General features: G+C 42.0%; 1 protein-coding gene across 1 annotated transcript in view; it reads right to left on the bottom strand.

Moving 5' to 3' along the window:
- ENTPD5 (ectonucleoside triphosphate diphosphohydrolase 5) overlaps positions 1–18,654 on the bottom strand; it is a 31,364-nt gene extending 12,710 nt beyond the window's left edge. Inside the window, exons 1-10 of the mRNA XM_006884788.1 lie at positions 18,438–18,654; positions 17,716–17,795; positions 15,620–15,763; positions 6,975–7,050; positions 6,671–6,706; positions 6,174–6,262; positions 4,569–4,648; positions 3,729–3,790; positions 2,114–2,215; positions 1,321–1,461 (exon numbers count right to left, since the gene is read on the bottom strand). Of these exons, the coding sequence (XP_006884850.1) occupies positions 1,321–1,461; positions 2,114–2,215; positions 3,729–3,790; positions 4,569–4,648; positions 6,174–6,262; positions 6,671–6,706; positions 6,975–7,050; positions 15,620–15,763; positions 17,716–17,795; positions 18,438–18,654 (1,027 nt within the window). The remainder of the gene's footprint in view (positions 1–1,320; positions 1,462–2,113; positions 2,216–3,728; positions 3,791–4,568; positions 4,649–6,173; positions 6,263–6,670; positions 6,707–6,974; positions 7,051–15,619; positions 15,764–17,715; positions 17,796–18,437) is intronic.
- Positions 18,655–25,889: the final 7,235 nt, after the last annotated feature.

The raw sequence follows: 25,889 nt of genomic DNA, 5'->3' as shown, positions 1-25,889 counted from the left end.
GGAGGAGGGGAGGAGGGGAGGGGAGGGGAGGGGAGGGGAGGAGACCTTCCCCACCCCGGGAAAGAAGAGGCAGGAAAATGTAGGACACGCTTCAGGCAGCAGCAGCAGCCACGGCCGAACCGGAGAGGTGATCATGCTGTGAGAATGGCATACAAGCTGGGCAAATAAGATTGGTGGGACGCATAAAAGGTTGAAATGGAAAGCACTGGACTGTCTCACTCTCCTACCCACACCAGGGTAGGGGAACAAGTCATCAGAGTTTATAAAATTAGGATGAACTGGAAGTCAGAGTCATAAGAGAGGTACCCAAGGTGCCACATCCATCCAACCACCGCTGTCAACCTCTCTCATCCTGTTTCTTCATAAAGACAGAGAAATAATCTGTTCCCTGTGGTCATATGTGGATTGGACAAATGCCACTGTTTATGTCTCTTACCTGTGAAAAGCTCAGACTAGTTCCCTACCTTTGGCCTCTACCTCTTAAAATATACAAGACATATGAAAAATTCTCAGATCTAACATCCAACCATGGTGTCACAGCCATGAAATTCTCAAGAGATAAAGGAAAGAAAAGTAGTCAACCTAGAGAAATGATGGCCAGAACCTTAGAACCTTAGATAAATTGGTTTCATATGCAATTTACTAATTAATTTAAAAAAAACGTTACTGAGGCTGGTGCCAATTGAGCCTTAGTTTGCTTTCATCAAAGTGTGCATTTAAAAGAAAGCATATTTGTTATTAAAAAAAAAAGGACATACATAAGCAGCAAAGGCACATTAGTCATCAGGAAAGTAATTCATATCTCAGACCATGAGAAATCATGTGCATGAATTTCCACATCTAAACAAATGGATATGGAAATGTATGCACAAGCTTTTCTTAATAGAAAGTAAGGGAAAAGCTACCACACAGGAGCATCAGGAAACTCGGGTGTGATGCTTGCACTTATCCCTTGAATGTGGTGATGGTTTCACAGGTACACGTCAAAACTCAGCAGGTTACACTTTAAATTATGTGCCTTTTCTTGTATGTCAATTACATCCAAATAAAGTTACTTTTAAAAGACTTCTATATATTCGTTTGTTTTTTATATTAGTTGTTCTTAAGTTGTTTATGTCACCTTCTTATATTTCAGTTATTTAGGTGACCTAGCTCCAAAGAATCTAAATCATAGTCCACTTTTATATGAGTGACCATGTCAGGCTAACAGCCAGCACTGGAGAAGAGTAGGTCACCCTCCCAGTACCTCTTCTCTCTCTCCCCTCCCGTCCTCAATTCTGGCCAGTCTCCTCTTTGAAGTGATACCTGAAGTGAACTTACCAATCATGTCTGTGTCAGCAGCCCGATCATAATAGTAAGAAAATGCATAGAAGGAGCTTCTCTGGATTTCATCCGGCTGGTGAAGCTTTCCTTGTACCACCTTCCGTACTTCGGCATAGCAGGGCTCAAAGCCCACCTCCCCTGTTGGGTAAAGGTGGCGCACAGGGGTAAAGTGAGAAAATGAGAAGGCAAAGACCACTCTTGGAGGTAGGCGGCTGGAGCCAACAGGAAGATCGAGGAAAGCAGGAGGCGGTGGGGGCTCAGGACAAATGGGCTTCTGCTCTGGTACCTCGTTCTCGACGGCAGTTTCCTTCCCTAACCTGTATTCACTAAATAAAGCTACCACGGAGCTTGAGCAGCTGCATCTAGTTTAGTGTTTCCCGGCATTTATAAGCAAGCACCCGGAGGGCTCACCTGGCTCCTTTATGGGAAATCAAATGTCTTCCTTGATTTCAAGGTCTCTGTCCTTCATTATACTCAAGATACTATTTCCATCTCAGTTTCAAGTTTTACTATGATTTAAATAGCTAAACAAAAAGTTAACCTGAAAGGCATTTCACTCTGCTCATAAGGCCTTCAACGAACAAGGCCTCTACCAGACCTATGGTATGTGGTCAAGGAAAGAGTGACAGCTGCCTCGTTCACAGTCACTTCACACTACTCTTTGGAAGTACACGAACATCTTTTTTTTAATGAGTCCTGGAACATGACAGGTTCTTACTGAGTTCTGGAAAACTTGCAGAACTTCAACTGTCAAAGTAATTTTAACCATTAGGGGGAATAAATCACTTGCCTTCCTGGTTGCCACCATACTGGTATTTCACACCCCCGAAGATCCACTCGGCTTCCAACCATGGTGGCAGACAGGCACTTCGGAAGGTCTGTCCCTCAATCCCTGGAAGAAACCAGGGCACGAAGAGACAAGTGAACGAGTGAGGACAAGCAAGAAATCACATGTTCAAAGGAATCGCAAGGATGGTGCAGCCTTGAGATTCTAGGGAACTGGATCCACAACTACATCAGGTGACAAAAATTTCCTAGTTCAGGGCTCACAAATGGGCTTTGTGGGATTAGTGAACCCTCAACATTATGGGCAAATTTTGAGCACATGTTTATTTGGCAGAAGGGAGCAGTTTTCATTACCTTCTCAGAAAAAAAATCTAAAGCCCACACAGAAATAAATTTCTTTCTTTCAAAAAAAGAAAAGACAGCACCAAAAACTGGAAAAATCTGTGCTACCTTCCTCACTGTTTTTATGAATCTTAAATGAAATCCATCTCAAGATGCTATACAAACTCTGAAATCATCAAGACGGTGAACCTGACCATGGAATCATGACAATAACACCTTCCTATGAAAGCTGTCTGTCAGCTCGTCAGACTGTGCAGGCTTGTGTGTGGCTCTGTTACTGGAAGGCATGCACCGGCATTTCATGTTCGAGTAAGGTCACCAGGGTGAACAGGTTTCAGTGCAACTGCTGGACTAAGACAGGACCTGGTGAACCGCTTCTGAAAACACTGGCTCGTGAAACCCTGATGGAGAGCAGCAGGAACCTGTCTCAGGCTCTCTGCTGGGGGACGAGCCCCTCAGGCTGCAGTCACTCAAAATACAAGCAGGGACGAGCTGCCTCCTCACAGTACAGCTGACCTCACTGACGGAGATGGAGGCAAGCTCGTGGGACTCTGACCTGTGGACGTGGCACGAGTCAAAAGGAGAAGCAGCAGCTGCAAACATCCATTTCAATTGGAATACAGAATGTACAAAGAATGAAGCTAGGAAAGCTAGACGTTGTAAAAATCGAAATGGCACGATACAGATCAACATGCGAGGCTCGAGTGAGGTAAAACGGACTGATCTGGGTCTTTTTAATCAGACAGGCATGTGTTCTAGGATACCAGCACTGATGACACCTAACAACAACACTAACACAAGCCAGGAAACAGATCTACTGCATTAAATACAAAATATCATTTAAAGAGATGAGAGTGGCACAGAAAAGAAAACTTGCCTCAAGTTACAAAACTGGAATCGAACTGTTCTTCTTGATCTCCAAAATTGAGCTCTTAACCTGTCTACCAACTATGAGTTGATCACTGAGTTGTTCAGCCGTTCTGCCTTGCACTGGACCAGACCCTGTTTCCTACTCCACCCACATGAAGCCAAGGCCTTGATTATGCTCCTGCCTGTTCCTTCACCTGGAGCCTGAAATCTACTGACATTTTTCATCATAAGCTCTTCCCCTTACACAGCACACTTCATTATAATACCAGCTAATAACACCCATTGAAGCACCAGAATTTACAAATCAGAACAGGAATCTACTATCTGGTCCTTTATACATCACATGCTTTCCAGTTCAACATAATCCTGCCTCTATATCCCCAACCCAGCATAGGTCCCAGACAAACCTTCTGTCTCCAGGGCTCCCAGGGTGGCTAATCTTGCAGCTTTCAATCCAAATCCCAAGTAACTGTAAAATACAAATTTACAAGTTTCACGCTGCTCTGAAGGTTTCCAGGCCAAGGCCAAGGCCCCCTCTTTCCTAAGTAACATGTAGCAATAGGTTGCTCTGTCGCTTCAGAACACTTTGTTCTACTTCCGTGTCTTACTTCATCTTATGTGGTCAACAAAAGGTAGTTTCTGTATAGTTTGGTTCAAGGCTGTGTGATAAGAACTCCCACAGCTATAACTTAAAAGGCCCGAAGAGACTGACAATTACTTGGATCCCAATCAGAGAACAAGCCATAGAAAAGCTCTCATTATTTCCTCAGTCAGTCCCCTTGGGATCAAATTCCAGGCTGGATTTTGACCATTAAAGGCCAGCTCAGGAGACTTGTCATAGAGTGTCTGCTGAACCCTCTGAGGGTATCCTCCTTCTAGAGACAATGTGACTCAAATAACACCATTCTGAGGCCAAGACCAGGGGAACCCTTTGGGTCTTCCAGGTGACAGTGGCTTTGGCTTAAATTGATAGGCCTTAGGCTCTAGCTGACTGACTGATTGCACGATAGATATAAAAACGTCAGGAGAATCATTCAACACAAACTGGAATTATTCTCCCCTGTCCCCTTCCCCGGGGAGGCCTGCAGCCGTGGTGTGTTATATACTGGTGTAACCAAAACGGTGGTGGTCTGAGCCACCTCAAGGGAGAAAGATGAGCAGCCTCCTCCTGTGAAGACGTACAGCCTCTGAAACCCGCTGCGAGTCAGAAATGGGCTTGATGGCAATGGGTTTGTCCCCCTCCTCACCTATGTGTATAGAGCTTATAAGTGCTGTTAAACATCTCAAAGGAAGTGAGGTAGTCCCTAGGGGTTTGTTCCAGAGTTTTCTGCAAATATAAAAAAAAAAGAAAAAGATATTCAGTATCTGCAACTATCTAAAGATGTTAGTACCACCATCCATGCCCCTCTCTTAAAAAATAGAGATGAAGCAGATAGTGCAAGCAAGAAATTAACAGGAAACTAACATTTCTTTAATAATGTTTTAAAAAGAAGAAGTGCTCTTTTTTTTTTATTCTAGGACAGTTGTTTTTTTTAAAAAATACTAGTTCATGTACAAAATTCAAATACATTGTTTTTCATACCAGATCCTTCCATTTCCCTTACCCCTCTACCCATCAAATTGTGTGCAACCCCATGATTAATCCTCCCATCCCACCCCCACACCTGCCCATCCTCACCCCTCTGCTTCCACTCTCTGCCCCCTTGCTTCCTCATACTCATTCTACAATAATGGTCTTATACAGTATTTGTCCTTATGGGACTGAGTTAGATCACTTAGCATAATGTTCTCCAGTCCCTCCCAAGTTAGGTAGTATTTATAAAATCATTGCTCCTGCAATGATATTCAATAATTTCTCAAACCATTCGATTGTGGCTCAACATTTGGGCTGTTTGCATATTCTTGCAATGGTGACTAACACTGTGATGAAAACTGGTGTACAAGTCTCTGTACCTCAGTTCTCATTTTCCTGGGGTATATTCTAAGCAGTGGAATTGCTAGCTGGGTCATATGGAATTTCATGTTCAGCTTACTTGAGGAAACACCAAACTGAAGGAGGACAGTTTTGAGGAAGATCTCCCTAGCAAGTTGAAATTCTTCCTGAGCCTCTTTATGTGATAGTCATTTCCTTTTCGATTACATAACAGATAAGACTATCTGACCTTGTGTCACAGATGAGCCGCGCAGGGAACAGCAACAAACACTTTAGCTGGATTACTGCTGGGTTTGCTCTGCGTCACTTTTCTATTTTCCTCTTTACATGCTGCACTAAATCAAAGCCTCTCTTCCGGAGACAGCTCAGCTCCGGAAGGCCAGCACTTGGCTTCTGCAGCCATTCTGAGGCGTCCTTCACCAGAAGGTCCAGGACCACACCCGACAGAAGCAACATGGCATGCCAGGGTGTTCCCCCTGAATGACCTTTAACTTTTGGAAGAGCTGTCAGGTGTCATGCGAGTGACCCCTGCGTAACCTTCTTGAAAGAAGACAAAGCAGCTAACCAGTTAGAGGTCATTTTAGTGGCCAGTTGTGTGTGCCATAATTTGCACAATCTTTTTCTCTTAGAAAACCCTACCTTTCCCTCCTAACCATGTGCTCTTCCACATGCCCTTAAACTAACCTTACTTTCCTGGTGGGAGAACCCTGGTTTTCCTGTAGTAGCTTAAGTTGTTAATCTCACAACATCCCTTTGAGGGGTCAAAGGGATGCTGAACAGTGTGAGGGCCTAGACTATAAATATAGCTCACCTAGTCATTAACTGATTCTTCTCAGCCTATTCTGTCTAAAAATGTGGTGCCTCCTTCATGGCACCAAAATATCTACATGCTAACCACACCTTCATGTAAAAGACTCACCTCTAACTGTGGCAGAAAAGTGATTTGTGTAGAGGCCCCCCCGAGGTCCAGGGTGCCCACAGTCTCCTGGCGGCGGCCATGCAGCTGACCTGTGAACAAGAGCTGCTCTGAGCATGCGCTGCATCTTGGACAGCACAATACTTTAACTGAACTATGGCTGTTTGCTCCGAATCACTTTTCTGAAGTCTGCCACTTCTCCACTACTTGTGTAGCACACTAGAGGTATCCCAGAAATATCCCCCTGCTCCCCTCCCCAAATGGCTGCAGGTGAATGTCAACCAGAAAGACTTGCTGCAGCTGAGGGCTTGAAAGCACGTTGCAGATAGGAGCTTCCCATCTTTTCTTTTTTTTTTTTTTTAAAAAAAAATGAAAACAAAACAAAAACCAACAAACCAAACAACAAAACAATACAGGCAAGAAATAAAGAATATTTTTGCTCTTCTGACAATGTGTGAAACCCAGTAAAAAATTTATGATAGACTTGAGAATGTATTTACCTGTCAGAAAATTCACAGTTACCCAAGCTAATATGCCTATAAAAAGGAAAAAGACAAGGATTACATCTCAGAGCACGTTCCCTTCCCTGGCCCCATCTGTTTCCTCTCCCTTTCGGTTTTGTGTCTAGACCATGAACTTCTCCCCTGTCCTTCCACCTCCTGCTCTTCCATCCCTCCTACTTGTTTGTGGCTTCTTTCTGAGCTCCTTTTCTTCAGCACGCCATCCTTACTCCCAGTTTTATAACCAGGTCTTTCACTGACTTTGCCCTTCTGCCCCAAGAATACACATCAACTCCTCTCCCACCTTCATAGGATCCATCCATGATGCTAACACTGTCATCGGGTACCAGGAAAGGTGACTTCTTGAAGACTTCTCTTACCTGGAAACAAAGAAGGGAGAGGAAAAATACCTGTCTTCCCTAAGCCAGGAAGGCAGATTTCCACATGTTGTCTGAGTCCTTTAAATCTTACTTATTGAATCTTATTAAGTAGATTCTGACCCACAGTGACCCAGGCTTCTGCCTATTCCCTCCTCCCCCCATTAGAACAAGGCTTAGAAAGCCATTCTTTTTACCTCTGTAGTGTGTCAGGTCAGAACTGCCCCAAAGCTGCCCCTCCAACGGGTTTCCAGAGGCAGTAAATCACAAGGGAGGAAACTGCCCTTCATTCTCCCACAAAGCAGCTGGCCGATTCCAACTGTATGCCTTTAGGGTTGCAGTGTAGCTTTTTCCCACTAAGTTCCCAGATCACGTTCTCTTTTCCCAAAGTAAATGGAGAAGGAACTATGCAAGTCATTAATAATTTCTTACAAAATACAAAATTACTATGACTTTAACAAAAATCTAAACCAAACCATGTGGATTTATAGGAAAACTAGAAGGCTATACATTTAGATCAAATCAGGACTCACAATTAAACAACAAGAAGCACCTGATTAATTCTAGCTGGACATGCACTAGAAGATGAGAAAACCCTTCGGCACTCCACCGCTTAGGTGAGCAGATGGACGTGGATGGCACTTTTGACTGCACTCTGCAGGAAAAGGTCCTTTTGCCTTTCTGTGCACACTCTGCAGGTCTGTGCCTCCTTGGCGGAGGGGTGATGCACTAGGCTGTAGCCCTGTCAGACTCTGGTCTACAGGTGGGTGTCAAGGGTCTAGACTCAAGATATAGACTTCGGGAACTCCATTTTAGGAGATGGGGATAAAGACAGAAGCTCTTGATGCTCCACTAACAGAGGAAATGGTAACAGTGTCAAATCTCATTTCTATATGATTATCACAGGAGTTGGAGGATTCTCCAAACAGAAATAGGAAGAACTCTATAGTCTTTTGGTTGTTCTCATTTCTGATGGGACAGAAATATTATATGATGAAGCATGGACCCTGTTTCAAGAAGAAAAAGCTAATTATCTATAAAATGGCTTTTAGGAGAAGACAAGTATGCAAACCAAGAGGAATGACACCTTCACAACAGACAGAATGACAGTACTGAAACAGACGTCAGCTCATCTTTCTCCTCAACTAAAAAAACGTTTTCATTCTTAAAATAAATGGACATTCTATATGACATACACTGCCCTCCTCACCTCTCTGACCTCATCGTCTACTTCTCTCCTATTATTCATTTGTTACAGATGCACTATTACTCTGGATATTGTTGTTTGAAGTCACACTGACTTGCTAAGGGACAGAGTAGAACTGATCTATCTTACTTTTTGGATTCACAATTAACAACTATGGTAGCAGCAGTCAAGAAGTCAATGTTATGCACACCCATGTTCATTGCAGCTTTGTTCACAATAGCAAGGAGTTGGAAACAACCTAAGTGCCCATCAACAAACGAATGGCTAGAGAAGCTGTGGTATATTCGCACAATGGAATACTATGCTGCATTAAAAAACAAGGAACTCATGCAATATTATTCAAAATGGTTGACTCTGGAGAACATTATGCTGAGTGAAATATCCCAGTCACAAAAGGACAAATATTACATGATGCCACTGTTGTAGAATGGGACTGTCCTTGGGGTTGGGGAGAGACTGAGTAAGATGGGTTCAATAATGTATACTGCACTGAAACAGAGGAGGGAGAGAACCGTTTAAAAGAGAGATGTAACTGGGTGTTTCTGTCATCACAGGAGACTAGAGCGAGGGCTGCATGGTGGAGGGGACCTGGGGGAGGGTTTGTAAAACAATGAAAGAATCTTTTCTTTTACTTTTCCATAATTTTTGGACTCATGTACTTATAACTTGTTAGTCAAATTTGTGTCTTCTAGGTTGCAACACCCCCATGATACATCTTGAAGGATATGTACATGTACAGCCAAGCACAATCAATAAGAGTGCATCTGAATTCCAAAATCAATCTCCATAATAAGGGGCCCTTTAGAGTAGTGAGAGAAGATCTTCACCCTGAAACCCACAGCGTCCCTTTTCAGCAGGAAGTAGCTAAGAGAATACGCCGTCCCCTTTTCCTTATGACTCAGGGTGAAGTCTCTCTCAGGGAGGAGTGATAGGGAATGGCAAAGGATACACTGACAAAGAAGATTAATCAGAACTGGCTTTGACAAGCACTGTGGCATTTGGACAAGAACAAACTGGGAGGAGGGTAGAGAGAATAGTGCAACAATGAATGAGTGGAAGCCCAAAATCTCTGTAAATGTTTATGAAAATTAATAAAATATAATTATAAAAAAAAAAAAAAAAGAAGTCAATGTTGCATTCTGCTGTCAAGGACCTCTCCAAAGTATTAAAGAGCAATGATGTCAGTTTAAATATTCAGATACACCTGATCTAAGCCAAGGTAGTTTTCAATTTCGTGTCATGCATCTGAGAGTTGGACAGTGAATAAGGATTAACAGAAGAATCAATGCAATGCCTTTGAATTGTGGTATTGCAGAAGAGCACTGAATAGTCCATGGACTAGCTGAAGAACAAACCAGCAAGTCTGTCTTGAGGAAGTGTGACCAGGGTGCTCCTCAGAGGCAAGGATGGTGAAACTTCATCTCCTCTACTGCGGGCACGTTTCAGGACTGCCAGTTCTTGGAGAAAGATGTCATGCTGGGAAAGGTGGAGGGTCAGAGGAAGAGAAGAATCTCAACAAGACAGAACGATTCAGTGACTATAACAATGTGTTTGAGCCTACTGGAGATCATGAAACTGGTTCACAACAGGGAAAGGCTCAGAGCTGTTACTCATTGAGTCATAATGAGTGGTAACCAACTTGGGGGTACCTAAAAACAACATCTGATTTCCTAGGTTGTAACCTTTATGGGAGCAAAGTTCCAAGTCTTACTTCTGGCACAGCAGCTAGCAGGTAAGAACCACTGACCTTTGGACCGTCTGTTAACCTGACAACTTAATCAACATGTGAATGAAACACATTCCTGCTTCAAGGCCTTGTAACAGGTATTTCTTTAGCTTGGAATAGTCTTCCCAAAAATGTCATGTACAGCTTGCTTCCTTCATTATCTTCCAATCTCTCGTCAAATGCAACATTTTATCAAGGAGGTCCTTCCAAACCATATTTAAAATAGCATCTCCTGATACCACCACCAGCACTGTTAACAGCCTTATTCTATTTTCTCCGTCAGCATCTACTATATCTGACATACTATATACTTACTAATTTACTGTCTGCTTCTCTCAGCCTATAATGTAGTTGACTCCATGAGGACAGAGACTTATAGTCTCTTTTGCATCGACACCCCTGTACCTACACCTATGCATAGTACAGAGCATGTCCTCATATGCTGAATGAGTGAATGAGACAAGATAACCAAGCGCACTATGGATAGAAAGTACTTTAAACTTTTTAGGGAAAAGAGCTCTAAATATTTGAGAGTAATAGTAATTAAGAATAGAAAAACATTTATATGAACTTTGTACATAAACCAGCATAAAATAAAGAATTTATTAAAAAAATACATGAACTAGTTACAACAAAACCTGACAGCTCCTATAATGCTTTAGTAATATGGTTCTCATGCAAACCTGCTGGGCGACTTGTCTTAGACAAGGCACTCAAGGGCTTTATGTTAATAATCAAAAGAGTAAATCAGCACATTTGTAATAATAGCAAGGCCTTTTCAGAGAGATTATTTTTCTATAATGGGATTCTGCCTAAAAATATTTCTCATAATATGCTATTCAACGAATTCACAAAATTATTTGAATTACATTGGGAAAGCCTGCTGTCAGGGACCTCTCCAGAGTATTGAAGGGGAATAACCTCAGTCTAGAGACTAAGGTGTGCCTGATCCAGGCCAGGGTCTTCGCCATTGCTTGTTATGCATCAGAAAGATGGACAATGACTAGGGATGACAGAAGGAGAGTTGAGGCCTTCGAGCTGTGGTGCTGGAGAGGAGTGCTGACTATACCATGGACTATTAGAAGAACAAAATGTTTGTTATGGAGAAGGTGAAGCCAGATTTCTCCTTCGAGGCAAGGATTCTGAAGATACATTTAACATACTTTGGACATGTTGCAAGGAGGGACATCATGCTTGGGAGGGTGAAGGGACAGCACAAGAGAGGAAGACCCTGGAGGTGATGGATTGATTCAGTGACTGGAGTAATGGGGATAGTTCTGTCAGAGACAGTAAGATTAGTTCAAGATAGAGTAGGGTTCAGAGCTGTTGTACACAGGGTCACTATGAGTTGCAAGTGACTTCACGGCACATAATAACAACAATAATATATAATTTGAATATCATTAATTTTATATTAGAAAGTAATTTTATTTAATATTACAGTAGAATTTAAAATATTAAGTTAAAATTTTGAATACTTTCTATAGTTAAATTTTCTATCTGAATAAGAAGAGTTAAATAGATGACATAAAAAATCTTTCAAATCTTAAAAATCCATGATTACTGCAAAAACATGAGGCTAGGAGACAAAATCCAGATACACACAAAAACAAAGTGTTAAGATCCCTTTATATGAAACGTTTAGAACAAGCATTGGTGTGCAATGCTTCAAACCTATTCTTAAGATGATTTTGAAATTCAGATAGACTAGATTTAAGATCATATTTTGGTTCTCATGGATTTTTTTAAAATTTTCCTCAACTTTAATTTCAATTTGCACCTGAGTAACTGATGGTCTGATCCATAGTCCACTCCTGGCCTCGTTTTGACTGCCAGTACTGAGCTTCTACAATGATTCTGTCCACAGATATAGTCAATCTGATTCCTATGCAGCCCATCAAGTGAGATCCACATGTAAAGTAACTGTGTCTTTTTTTAAAAGGGAAGTGCAATGAATAAATGACTGATAATACAAAATTTGACCAATCTATATCCAGCCTCATTTCTAAAATCTCATTTCGAAAACTGAATTCCAAAATCATCATAAAAATAAGCCTGAAGCACTAAACACCAGTGAATGAAAATCTGATGAGTTGTGGAAGATACCAAGGATATCATCCATGAAGAGAGCAGAGCAAAAACAGAGACAAAGACAGAGAAGAAAGAAAAAACGGAAATGGATGTCTGAAAATTGTACTAGACCATCAAGAAATCAAAACAGAGAAAACATGCTGAAGTACAGGAGCTGAACAGAAGATTTCACAGGGCAGCCCGAGAAGACAGAGCAAAGCATTAGAATGTGCAAAGAACTGGAACTGGAGAATAAAAAGGGAAGAACTCGCTCTGCCATTTCCCAAGTTGAGAGAAGTGAAAAAAAGTCTCGAGCCTCAAGATACTATGGGCAATATATTGAATGACCCAGAAAGCAACAAAAGAAGATGAAGGGAAAACACAATCACTGTTATTGTTGTTGTTGTTATGTGCTGTCGAGTTGCTTGCGACTCATAGCGACCCTATATATAACAGCCCTAAACCCTGCTCTACCCTGTGCCAATTGCACTGCTTCTGATACACCCATCCCGATTACCCCAGCCACTGAATCAATCCACCTCATAGAGGGTCTTCCCCTCCTACGCCGTCCCCCCTCCCAAGCATGACGTCCCTCTCCAAGGACTTGTCCCTCCTTACAACATGTCCAAAGTGTGTCAGACGAAGCCCCAGAATCCTTGACTTCAAGGAGCAGCCTGGTTTAAACCTCTCTAGGACGAATCTGTTTGTTTTCTTGGCAGTCCATGGTATATTCAATACTCTTCTCCAGCACCACAGCTCAAAGGCATCAATTCTCCTTCTATCCTCCCTAGTCACTGACCAACTCTCTGATGCATAATAAGTGACTGCAAAGACCATAGCCTGTATCAGATGCACCTTAGTTTCCAGAGTGACACCATCGCTCTTCAGTAGCCTGGAGAGGTCCCTAACGGCAGACTTTCCCGTCGCAGAATTTCCCATCTAGTACCAGTAACTGTACCAAAAAGAACTGACTTTCACTGGAAAAATTTCAGTAAGTACCATATGAGCAGGAACCAACGGTAATGAGGAAGTGGAAGCTGCAATGAAGGATGACCAAAGAATTTATGTGTTTGAGATGTGGTGTTGGAGAAGAGTACTGAACATCCTATAGATGGCCAAAAGAACAAACATGTCTGTCTTGGAGAGGGTGCAGTCAGTGTGCTTGTTGGAGGCAAAGATGATAAAGTTTCACCTCACATACTTTGGGCATGTTACTAGGAGGGGCTCTTCGTTGGAGAGGGACATGATGCTCATAAAGGCAGAGGGTTGGTGAAGGAAAAGAAGACCCTTAACCAGGTGGATTGACGTGGTGACTGTCATAATGGGCTCTAATGTGTCAGGAAGTGTGAGGAAGGCATAGGCTAGGACGGAGTTCAGATTTGTTGTTCACAGAATTGCTATGAGTTGTACTCAACTTGACAGCACCGCACAAAAGCAAACACAATTAATCCTTGGTGACAGAAAGTAAATCAGTGGTTACTTGGTTTCAGGGGTGAGGCATGACTCATTTTAGTGTATGTACTATAACTTAATGAAACTACCTGAAAACAAGTCTATGATCCTGCCTTGACATGTTAAGAGAATTAAGGATATCACAGATAGAAAGAATTTAAACATTTAGGAAAAATAACTCTCTAAATTTGAGAATATTAAAAGTGGAAGGTAGTGAGAACGCACAGTCACCATAATGCTACAGCAGTGAGGGTAGCAGTTCCAGATCAAAGAACTGCTGTTGTTGCTGTAAGGTGTCATCTAGCTGACTGACTAATAGTGATGCACTGAACAACAGATCTGAATCTTGCCCTATTGTGTGACATCTTCTGATATGCTCAAACCCATCATTACAGTGACTGTGTCACTAAAAACCTTATCAAAAAGTATTCATAAAGAAAAGAGAGAACTAACCAAGAAAAAGATTTCAAAATTACCTCAAAGAATGGTTCTGTGTGAAAGCATTTCCTTAGCTTTTTACAATCGTGGTCTTATGCTGTGGACTTCGTCTTTCCATATGGCTTTTCTAGCATTACTTGAATGTGGATGACTGACTCATGTGGATGGGTGGGACTATTAAATTGGGCATGCTGGCTTATTCATAATGGGACTGGCCAGTCTCAACAATCTACAAGGCGGGGGGAGGGGGGATGGCTAGTCTCACCAATAAACTGAAGATCTCTAGCTGCAGAGATAGATCTTTCCTGCCAATGCAGAGAATTGAGACCTCTCGTCACCACCAGCCACCACCAGTGAAGAAATCTCACCACTATGAAAAGAGAAGCCAGGGCCAAACTGTAGATATGACATGAGATGAGACCTCAGGGGAGGAGGAGAGCCAATATTGGCAGAACTGAAAACTACAGAACACTTAAAGGCTGAAGGCTGTTATTAATCTGGATTATAATCTTTGGCTTCCCCAATATGGTTCTGTGAGCTATTACAATGGATTCTGGACCCAGCAAAGTAGTAAGATTGCAACTGAGATGAGCAGAAAGAGGCATGGGAGTGTGGGGGACATGTTTAACCTCATGGGAATTGGTTTTGTGTTACTGATGCTGTGGACTGGGACAATTTCCCTCTGTGAAGTTGATAAAGGTCAGAGATGGCTGTCCCCACATGGCCCTTGCTCTTTTTAAATATACCATAATACTTCTTTTATGACTAACTTATTTCACTTAGCATAATGTCCGCTGGATGTGCCCATATGATTCAGTGTTTCATGAATTCTTTCTTGTTGCACAGTACACCATTTCTGGAATGTATCATGTTCTTTAGACATTTGTTCACAGAGGGGCACTTGGATTATTCCCATCTCTTTCCTGTTATAAATAATGCTGCAATGACATGAGTATACATACATCTGTTTGTGTGACAGCTCTTATTTCTTTGGGATGTATACCTGTAAGTGGGATTGCTAGGGAGCTCTGGTGGCCTAGTGGTAAGAAACTGCACTGCAATCCTGAAGGCACACAGTTCAAATTCACCAGCTTCTCTGTGGGAGAAGAGTGGGCAATCTCCTCCTGTGTGATTTACTGCTTCTGAAAATCTGCTGGAGGGTCAGCTATGTGTTGGTTCTGACTTGATGGTACTTAACAACATAACAAGTGGGATGGTGAGGGAGGTTTGGTGGTTCAGTGGTAAGGAGTTGCACTACCAATCCAAAGGCACATGGTTCAAATTCACTAGCTGCTCCATGGGAAAATGGTGGGCAATCTACTTCCATGTGATTAACAGACTCTGAAAACCTGCTGAAGAATCAGCTCTGGGTTGGTTCCAACTCAACAGTACATAACAACAGTGGGATTACTGGATCAAATGGTATTTCTAGACCCAATTTTCTAACAAGTTCCAAACCAAAGATAAGAAAGGAGGAAGAGGAGCATAAAAATCAACAAATAGATAAATTAGGTGAAGGGAAAGGCAATATTCACTAAGGGCTTTATCATATATTATATATCATATAATTATATTAATTAGTTGCACTTAATGTTATAAAACTCAATGCATATGAATGATCAAATAAAAACCCAATATGACTTGTAAATTTTCACTCAATTAAAAAGAAAAAAAATTACCTCAAAGAGCAGAGTCTCAGCTTTGTGTTCTGGTAGTAAGCGGAGTCCTGCTGTTGCCTTCAGGACTACAGGGGTCCTTTTCCAGTGACTTCGGGGGATTGAGTCTTTTGCCAAGTCTAACAGTCCTTGAACAGTCTCAGCACCCTTCAAAAGAAACAGCCCACTCATTCAATGACGAGAACACTTAGTGGCACTGCTCTATTCCCTCAATATGTCTAGATCAACAGGAATAAGGATGGATCATAACAGGAGCTGAGCGATTTATGAGCCCCAGCCTCTCTGCTGGGCAGGAGTAGAAAACAGAGAAATAACAAAATTCATTCTGAATTCTCAACAAAATTCATTTCATTCTGATGAAGTCACAACAAAAACGGTCCTAGCTTTAGGCTTGAAAATTGGATACAGAGAAGGAAGGACAGAGTTCAGAATCTGAAGACTTACTTGCTAGCCCTGTGGCTTTCTGTGTCACTTGGCCTTCTGGGGCTCATTTTCCTCAGTTGTAAAACTGAGCTACCCCTTATCTCACTAAAAAAATGGGGTAAGCATTAAGGGAGGCAGTGTGTGGGGCTGGCACACAAATGCTAGTTGTAGCTGTTAACAGGCTGTTCTTTCTATGTCCTTCATAAAGACAGAACACAGACTCACTTTGTATCATCATTACTTACACATGGCACATAGTATTTACTTTAAAAGAAACATGCATACAGTTCCCATTTTAAATTCACTATCTTCTATGGCAACATCTGACAACGTGCAGACCCTTAGTTACCATTATCATTATTATTAGCAACTGCAACACAATCCTCTTTCTTTAGATGTCAAATCACTTTCAAACAATATAGCTGCTTTTAATGTCTGGTTTTCTAGCCCATTTAACATCTGTTAGGGATTTAATGATATCCCCCCAAAATATGTCTTCTAAATTCTTACCCTCATGCTCATGGTTATAAGCTCTTTGGGGAATGGGGCTGTCTTTGTTGTATTAATGCGAAATGATGAGTGAACAGTGTATCTTGAATCAGTATTTTTTTTAAATAGAAAAAAACAAACAAGTGAGCAGAAGGGAAGGTGGGTTATGAAGATTTCCATCAAACAAAGAAGCAGAAGAGAACAGGACGTGCACACAGAGTCAACGGAGAAAAAGCCTTCTGAGAGCTGGTGTCCTTAATTCTGAATTCTAGTCTCTTAAACTTTGAGAAAACAAATTTGTTTGTTAATGTTACCCACTTGTGGTATTGCTGTTATAGGAGCATTAGAAAACTAATAATCATTTGATGCCATTACATAACAGTGAACTGAGAAAATGAACCCAGTTTTTCAAGCTGAAGCTGTTTGTTTTATTTTTTTTAAAAAATCAGTTTTATTCAAAGCTTTCAGGGGAAGAGCCAAAGAGGTGGGGAAAACCAGATTCGACGATCATAGTCTGGCCAGGATCATCCACACTTCAGAACTGCTGAAAGCTCAAGCTATTTTTAACATCAGGTTTTCTTTTAGTTAATGATTATGCTTGTGATAAAGTTCACCTTTCTGCCTTTACTTTATGTCACTGTGGTCTCTAACACAGTGAGTGCCATATGTTGTGAGTACTCAAATGTGAATTAAGTCACCATACAACTCTGCATTCATCCTCTTCTACCAAAATCTTTTCTCTTCCTGGGTTCCTGACTTGTTTCCAAAACATAGGCAACATTCTGGACCTGTATCAAGGCACACTAAAATGAAGTTCATTGAGCTACGTCCTCCCATTCGCCATACTTAAAACTCACATTCTACAGAACTTGATGTTTACCTTCCACATCTGTATTAATCAATGTAGTTGATGGCTTCAACTTGAATTCTTAAACACAAAATACAGAGGGAGTCAGAACACAACAATAATGCTGCATAACCACATTCTATTTTCCGGCCTCCTTTCACCCAAGTCCCAGTGAGTCTGGTGTATAGAATTACTGTTATTTAGGGGATTAGATGAGTACAGAAAGGTGATCTCCTGCAAGACTGCAATATCAGGAACAGCATGAGATATTTAATAGCAGTGATAGAGTGTGATTCTCAAAATGCGGATAAGCTAAAGGTTTAATCATAAAAAAACTCACTTGCTTAGGTTGATCTACAAAAGCAGAAAGTCCTGGCTTCACAGATTCAAAAATTTCCCCTTCCAGAATTGGAGGCTGTCCTATAAAAACACAAAGTAGAAGAAGAAGGGATGATTACTAAAAACTAGGAAGTTTTTTATATTGAGCAATTTCACTGGATTAGCCTACTATTCTCCCTGCTAAGAAATTTCAAGCTAGTTGATCTGTGAGGAGGGTCTCAGAAGCGTATAGGAGGGGAATACAGGGCTTCTGGCAACTGCCAAGGGACCCTCTGCCATGTTTCTGCTGGACATCTAGCTCTACTCCTTCCCTCCAGCTCTACACAATGCCAGAGGGGAAAACAATGAAGACTAAGAAAAAGTGAATTGAACCTCAAACCCTTCTCTAAGGATGGTACAAGTCTCAGGTGATCCTCTTAAATCTGCTCTCAAGGTTTGAGCCTGGGATTCAACATTCTCAACAGACAGACAGTAAACCGTTTAGAGTAGACATTCCCATTACAATCACTGGACCTAAGGGTTCTGGAAGGCAGCCCAGATGGTTCTTAATTTCCCACTGAAGTCAAATGACAGTCACCAACAGTACAAAGGATTCTCTGAAGACAGTCAGTCACCAGGCATAACATTCTGTAATTCACATCATACTCCGAGCGCATTTGTTTCTGGGAAGAAATGCTGAAGTGTGGATTTACAGACTCTGCTGAAGACAGCAGGTGCACTCACCTGGTATTTTCTGCACAAAGGTATAAACATGAATCCGAGTTCCAGTGCTCCCTGCATCAAACATAATTCCATATAAGGTGCTGGCACTAACGTTGATGGGGCACATGGATGACAGGAAGACGCCCTCAAACCAAGTCAGCTGGTCTCTGTGGAAGACAGTGCCGCAAACACAGGACACCAGCAGCGTGAAGAAGACTGCGCCCCAGGAAGTGGCCATTCTCTCTCCAGGATGTGGTCTAGCTTTCGGTTGCAAAGGCAGCGTGGCTCACAGACCTCAGGTGGCTTATAGGAGAGACACGCAGGGTTAGAGCAAATGCCTTTCTGTTTATATCCACCCCAACCCCAAGGTGATCCTTCTCTATTTCAAATTACCAGCACAAAAGGTAAATAAGGATGACAAAGGCTTTAAGCGCCTTTTCTGAAAGGTATCTGGTCCCAAAAGGAAATGAGGATTTAAAATATACTTTCCCATGCCTTTTTTTTGATTGTTGTTCCCATGTTTTATTTAAGGGCTTATACAAAATATTCAAGAAGAATGAGTTTTCATCTTCATCTTCTTCCCTCTGGTTAATCTGGAAGTGATGTAATTCCTAGCTTTCTTTGCTGTTAGCAACCAAGAGCAACTAATCACATAGATTATTCTTCTTCAAGTATTTTTTTTTTGGGGGGGGGTTTAAAAGATTTTATTTGGGGAAATGTACAGGGTACAGGATCATCCTTGTGGGCTCCTCAGCATGCCATCCTCTGTCTCCCTGGACATCTGCACTTCCCAGGGGCCCAGTCCAGAGGTGCTTCATCTTTTGTTCCCAGAATCTTCAAGTAATTTTTGTTTTAGACAGTTCAAATACCTTTGGGAAAAAGGCACCTTGGAGGTTACCTTACTCTTGCTTCTTTCAATGGTTAAAACTCCACCAGGATCACCAGCTTTCCCATTCACTTTGATTCATGAAGAAACTGCTCAAAACTAGCAACATCCACGAGTCCATCTTCTACTGGATGGTACAGTCAAGGATGAACTTCAGAACCTGCTTCTTTTTTTTTAACCCCCTTCACCACGTTTTTTTTATAGGTGCCATGGCGGCAGCCAAGACAGAAAAGGAGTTAGTTCATCAAAATACCTTATGCTTTTTTAACTACAAGGTGCTTCTCATGTATTCAAAGGCTCTCTGCCACCTTGTTCTTATTGAGTCTAACTTAGTTCTTTTCATTTTGGCTATTTTGCCTAAAACAAAACTATGTTTATCTGTCTCTTTCTCTGCCTTCTTTTTAACTATAAGATAAGCAGCTTTCATTTGTGAACTAAAATGATAAATTACAAAGAATTATTACATAGCTTTATAACTATAAATGCCTCTCAGTGGAGTGTTCATGGTCTTAACAACCAGATCACTGCTATTATCTAAATATATTGCCAGGTTTTGTCCATATAATTATATTTTATGGAATCCAGTCAAGTCAATTTAAAAACACTTAACCAGACCATCACAGTTTTCACCATATCCTTCATAAATCTCAAGTCATTTCCAAAAGGCTTTAGGGCATATGACTAGTTAGAATAAACAGGTCATAAAGCATATTTGCCCAAAGTCATAAAGGAGATCACTGATGAAATCAGGACCAGATATTGGTTTACACTCTTGCCAAACTACACTATGATTCGAAATTGCCTCATAACTTTATGTGAAGTTACTGACCATATTTCTTTTTTAACATATTTTTTAAATTTTTTATTTTATTATTGTGTGTGTGTGTACACCATCAAATTGGATCTGACAGGTACAGAAGGAGATTGCCCCTCCATCATATGCTCTGGTGGATTTGAACTGTGTACCTCTGGGATTGCAGTACAGCTTCTTGCCAGTAGGCTACCAGAGCTCCCTTGCCCATATTTCTTGATGTGTTCTTAACCTACTGTCACAGAGTCAATTCTGACATGCAGTGATTCTGCAGGGCTGAGTAAAACGGCCCTCAAGGGTCTCCAAGATTGTACTTCTATATGGGAGGTGCTAGTATATACCAAAGTGACAAAAAGAAAGGCCCATAGCTGAGCCTCTAATGGGTTTTCAGAGACTACAGGAGGAGACTGAGCAACTTTCTCCTACGGAGCAGCTGTTGGATTCAAACTGTGTGCCTTTGGGTTGGCAGCTCAGCTCCTTACCACTAAGCCACCAGATCTGCCTTATGGAAGTAGAATGCTTGATCTTTGTCATCTGGAGTGGCTGGTGCGTTAGCACTGCGAACTTGATTAGCAGCTGAATGCTTTAATCAAAACAAAAACCAGTGTTCCAAGCACTGTTTGTTTAGTATGTATGTATCATGGCAGGTAGGACATGCATGCTGCTGAACATGCAGAGTAAGTTCACACAGAACACAGAGAACACAGAGCCGGGACAAGGACACAGCTTTGAGTCCTAGCACTTGCTTCCACCTGTGACTTAGTTACATATTCCTGGACAGTCATTTAGACTGAGATACAGTTTTGTTTTGTTTTTTAAGCTGCAGTTTTAACATGTGTAACATGGGAATGAGGAAGAACAGCTCCCTACAGACTACCTGCTCTAAAACGTCAACAGTGCCTACAAATGGAGAAGCTCGGAGCTGGAGACTATGTTCCTTTAGGTAGGCTCTGCGTGATCAAAATATCCTTGGTTGCTTTTCCAGTTCACTCATCTATTCAATAATAATAAAAACAAACCCATTTATTTTCTATTTTGTGAAGGAACTCTACGAGGAACAGGACCAATTAATAATAAGAAAATGTCCTGTGCTTTTGAGAAGCTGTTTGAGCTACAGCTATGAAAACTAGTAACTATTATGAGATCTCCAAATAATTAAAAGTAGTTGGCACCATTCTATGCCAGGAAATTTGGAGGCCAAAGGATTGGAAAAAAGTCTAATCCCAAGAAAGGTGACCCAACTGAATATGGAAACTATCGAACAATACCATTACTATCACATGCAAGCAACATACTGCTGAAGGTCATTCAAAATGGCTAGAATAGTACATAGAAAGGGACTGCCAGAAGTTCAAGCAGAGTTTAGAAGAGGCTGTGGCACCAGGGATATCACTGCTGGTGTCAGATGGATCCTGGCTGAAAGTAAAGAATACCAGAAGAATGTCTATTTATGATTTTCTGACTATGCAAAGGCATTTGACTGTGGATCCTAACAATTTATGGCTAACACTGAGAAGAATGGGAACTTAATTGTGAAACCTCTACCTTGACCAGGAGGCTGTTGGGTGACCACAGCAAGAGAACACTTGCTGTTATGTGCAACCTATTGTTGTTGTGTGCAACCCACAGTGACCCTATGTACAACAGCCCTAAACCGTGCTCTATCCTGGGCCAATCTTATTGTTTCTGACACACCTACCTCTATTACCCCAGTCACTGAATCAATCCATCTCATTGAGAGTCTTCCTCTCTTGGACTGTCACTCCACCATCCCAAGCATGATATCCCTTTTTCAAGGACTGGTCCCTCCTTGTAACATGCCCAAACTATGTCAGATGAAGCCTCAGAATCCTTGCCTCCAAAGAGCAGCCTGGTTTCACTCTCCCCAGGATGAACATGTTTGTTCTTCTGGCATTCCACAGTATATTCAATACTCTTCTCCAGCACCACGGCTCAAAGGCATCAATTTTCTTTCTATCATCCCTTGTCATTTTCCAGCTTTCTGAAGTATAGCGAGTAAGTGCAAAGACTATGGCCTGTTTTGGGCGCACCTTAAGTCTCCAGACTGACATTGTTGCTCTTTAGTACTCTAAAGAGGTCTCTGACAGCAGATTTTCCCAATGCAATTCGTCATTTGATATCCTGGCTGCTGGTACCAAGAGTTGATTGTGGAATCAAGCAAACAAAAGCTGTTAACCATCTCAATCTCTTTACCGTCTATCATGATGTTGCCAGTTGGCCCAGTGGTGAGAATGTTTGTTTTCTTGATGTTGAGCTTCAATCCATATTGAAGGCTGCAGTCCATGGTTTAAAATTAGGAAGGGAGTGTGTCAGGGTTGTATCCTCAAATCTGTATGCTGTGCAAATTATTCAAGAACCTGGATTCTATGAAGAGGAATGTGGCATCAGAATCAGAGGGAGGCTCATCAATAATGTACATTATGCAAATGACACAACCTTGCTTGATGAAAGTGAGGAGACCTTGAAGCACTTCTTGGAGAAGATCAAGGAATGTAGCTCTCAATGTGGGCTGCATCTCAATATCCAGAGGACAAAGATTCTTACCACTGGACTGATAAGCAACATCATGATGGATGGAGAAAAAACTGAAACCGGCAACAATTTCATTTTACTTGGATCTACAATTAACACCATTGGTACCAGCAGTCAGGAAATTGGGAGATGTATTGCACCTGGAAAGTGTTCAGTAAGGAAGCCAATTTTTTTTAAATACAGGAGGAGATTGTCCCTCCTTTCCCGGCAGAGCATCTGATTGGAATCTCTCCAAATTTTTAAGGAATAATGAAGTCAGTTTGAGGACTAAGGTGCCTCTGGATTCAGACTATGGTCTTTTTCAATCACTTGCTATGCATCTGAGAGCTGGACAGTGAATAAGGATGAAAGAAGAGTTGATGCTTTTCAGTTGTGGTGTTACGGAAGAGTACTTAACACCCATGGACTGCCAGAAGAACAAACAAATATACCTTGGAAAGGGTGCAGTCAGAGTGCTCTTTGGAGGCAAAGATGATGAGGCTTCGCCTTCCACACTTTACGTATGTTGCTGGGAAATGTGGAGGTTTGGTGAAGGAGAAGTAGACCCTCAATCAGGTGGATTGCCCTGGTGACTGCTGCAATGGGCTCTAGTGTGCTGGGAAGTATGAGTATGGCCCAGATTAGAACAGGATTTAGATCTGTTGTTCATAGGGTTGCTATAGTTGTACTCGACAGCACCTAACAACAACACAGACATAAATCACCCACTTCACTTACCTTTCATCGTTCTTAGGAAAGCCAAGGCACTAGTTAAAAATTATGTAACATCTTTTAGTGATTTTTTCAAGCACTAAAAGAGACTGCAAAAAGTAGAAAAGAACAAAATTGTTTTTTAAACAAAATCCTGAGGAGGAATTATTTTAAAGGTATAGTATTTCTGATTTTTTCCATTATTCTGCAAATGAAGTCACTGTAGTGAGGATGGACGTGCTTAAAGCCGGAGATAAAAATATTTGGTGGTCACTAAGGGAGCTGGCGATCCTTGACTATCAGGACCCTGAGATCAGGAAAAGGGGACGATGCCCAGCTACCATTGCTAACTGCTCACTCTGAAAGAGATCACACATAGAAGGTACCAGATAGAATGTAGACTAAAACTCAAAATCACAATATTGGCAGGGCTTCCAAGTGTTAACAGGAACAGTTGTAACCCTCAAGGTTATAGCCTTGGCCACCCTCTGAGCCTGGAACTGAACTCGATCCTGTGGCACAACGGTCAAACAACAACAGACCTAGAAAACAAACAGTGACACCAACGAACTACTCGACACTTAGCGCACTTAACTATATAGGATCACAAGGGTAGCATCTGTCTACTGATAACATTCAGGAGCTCGGAAAGGAGAGGATGGAAGAGAGGATAGAGGCAGATTTTACAGAGGGATAGAGTGAAGAATAATGATACAAAGAGGGGATTGTGACCAATGTCATACTGCAATATATGGCTGGATGGGACACCAATCTGCTCTGTGAACTTTAGCTTAAATAATTAATGTAACCACATTGGTAGTGTTTACTGGTATGACAGAATCTATTTTACTTGGGTGTTTTAGCCAAATGCGTTATTAGCAACTTTCTACTGTTTGCTACAGGGATATTTAATAAGAAACATGACAGCCAAGTGTGTTTTGTTTCTGTGATCTCATCTGTAAAGGAGAGCTGGATATTCTTCAAAGTCATTTCTTGACCTCAGTTCAGTGACATGAGGGGCTGGATAACGGCTGTTGTGGGGGCTGTCTCATACAAGGTAGGGTGTCTGGTACTAGGTTTCTACTAGTGAGATGCCAGTAGCAACCTAAGTGTGACAACAAAAATGTTTCCCAGACATCAGCATCTCTGGAAAGTAAGCTCATTTACGAGTGTCATACTCTAAACTGTATTTCCATTAAGTACTAACAAAGAATACCAGATCTCGTTTCTAAAAGGTAGAGTTTCTTCAATTGATCTTACATACATTGCTCAAAACTGCTTTGAGTTTTGTGATCTGGCTTTTCTCTCCCAATTTCTTTTTCTTTTTCTCTTTTTGGCTGCGTAGAGTATACTTTATTGATGACAGATGACAAGATGGGCTCTCCATGCCCCTTCCCTTTCTCAGGGAACTGGATGGAAACTGTGTCAAGGATGTGAGATTCTGTGTGTGGAAGGATCAGATTGGGACAGGACTCCCCAGCAGCTGAAGGTCTCTCTCTCTCTTCTGCTATTGCTGGGACGGGGGCTCCAAGGGGCTCTTATTCTTTGGGGGCCATGTGAACCATCAGGTCAATCACCAGGTTGTTGTAGCCAAATTCATTATCATACCCGGAAATGAGTTTGACAAAGTGGTCATTCAGGGCAATGCCAGCCCCAGCATCAAAGGTGGAAGAGTGCGTGTTACTCTTAAAGTCACAGGAGACAACCTGGTCTTCAGTGTATCCCAGAATGCCCTTGAGGGGCCCTTCTGATGCCTGCTTTACTACTTTCTTGCTGTCATCATATTTGGCAGCTTTCTCCAGATGGCAGGTCAGATCTACAATGGACACACTGGGGGTAGGGACACGGAAAGCCATGCCAGTAAGTTTCCCATTCAGCTCAGGGATGACCTTGCCAACAGCCTTGGCAGTGCCAGTAGACACACATATGATGTTCTGGGCAGCTCCACGGCCATCATGCCACAGCTTTCCAGAGGGGCCATCACAGTCTTCTAGGGGGCAGTGATGGCATGGACTATGGTCATGACTGTGGAGCCAAGCAGCTGGTGGTGCAGGAGGCATTGCTGACAATCTTGAGAGAGTTGTCATACTTTTCACGGTTCACACCCATCACAAACATAGGGGGCATTGGCAGAAGGAGCAGAGATGACTCATTGGCACCACCCTTGAAGTGAGCCCCAGCTTTCTCCAAGGTTGTGAAAAGACCAGTGCATGCCACAACATACTCAGCACCACCATCAACCTCCTTGATGTTGGTGGGATCTTAGTGCTGGAAGATAGTCTTGGCTTTCCTATTGATGACCAGCTTCCCATTCTTGGCCTTGACAGTGCTATTGAACTTGCCATGGGTGAAATCATACTGTTGTTGTTATGTGCCGTCCTGTGCCTGCCCTCCACCCTCCCAAGCATGATGTCCTTCTCCAAGGACCGGTCCCTCCTTACAACATGACCAAGGTATGTCAGACGAAGTTTCAGAATCCTTGCCTTCAAGGAGCAGCCCGGTTTAACCCTCTCCAGGATGAATCTGTTTGTTT

This window comes from Elephantulus edwardii, unplaced genomic scaffold (genome assembly GCF_000299155.1).
Source record: "Elephantulus edwardii isolate Elephantulus edwardi_28Jun2011 unplaced genomic scaffold, EleEdw1.0 scaffold00037, whole genome shotgun sequence".
Taxonomy (NCBI): Eukaryota; Metazoa; Chordata; class Mammalia; order Macroscelidea; family Macroscelididae; genus Elephantulus; species Elephantulus edwardii.
Note: the sequence above shows the minus strand (reverse complement) of the source record. Positions and strands in the feature narration are given on the sequence as shown.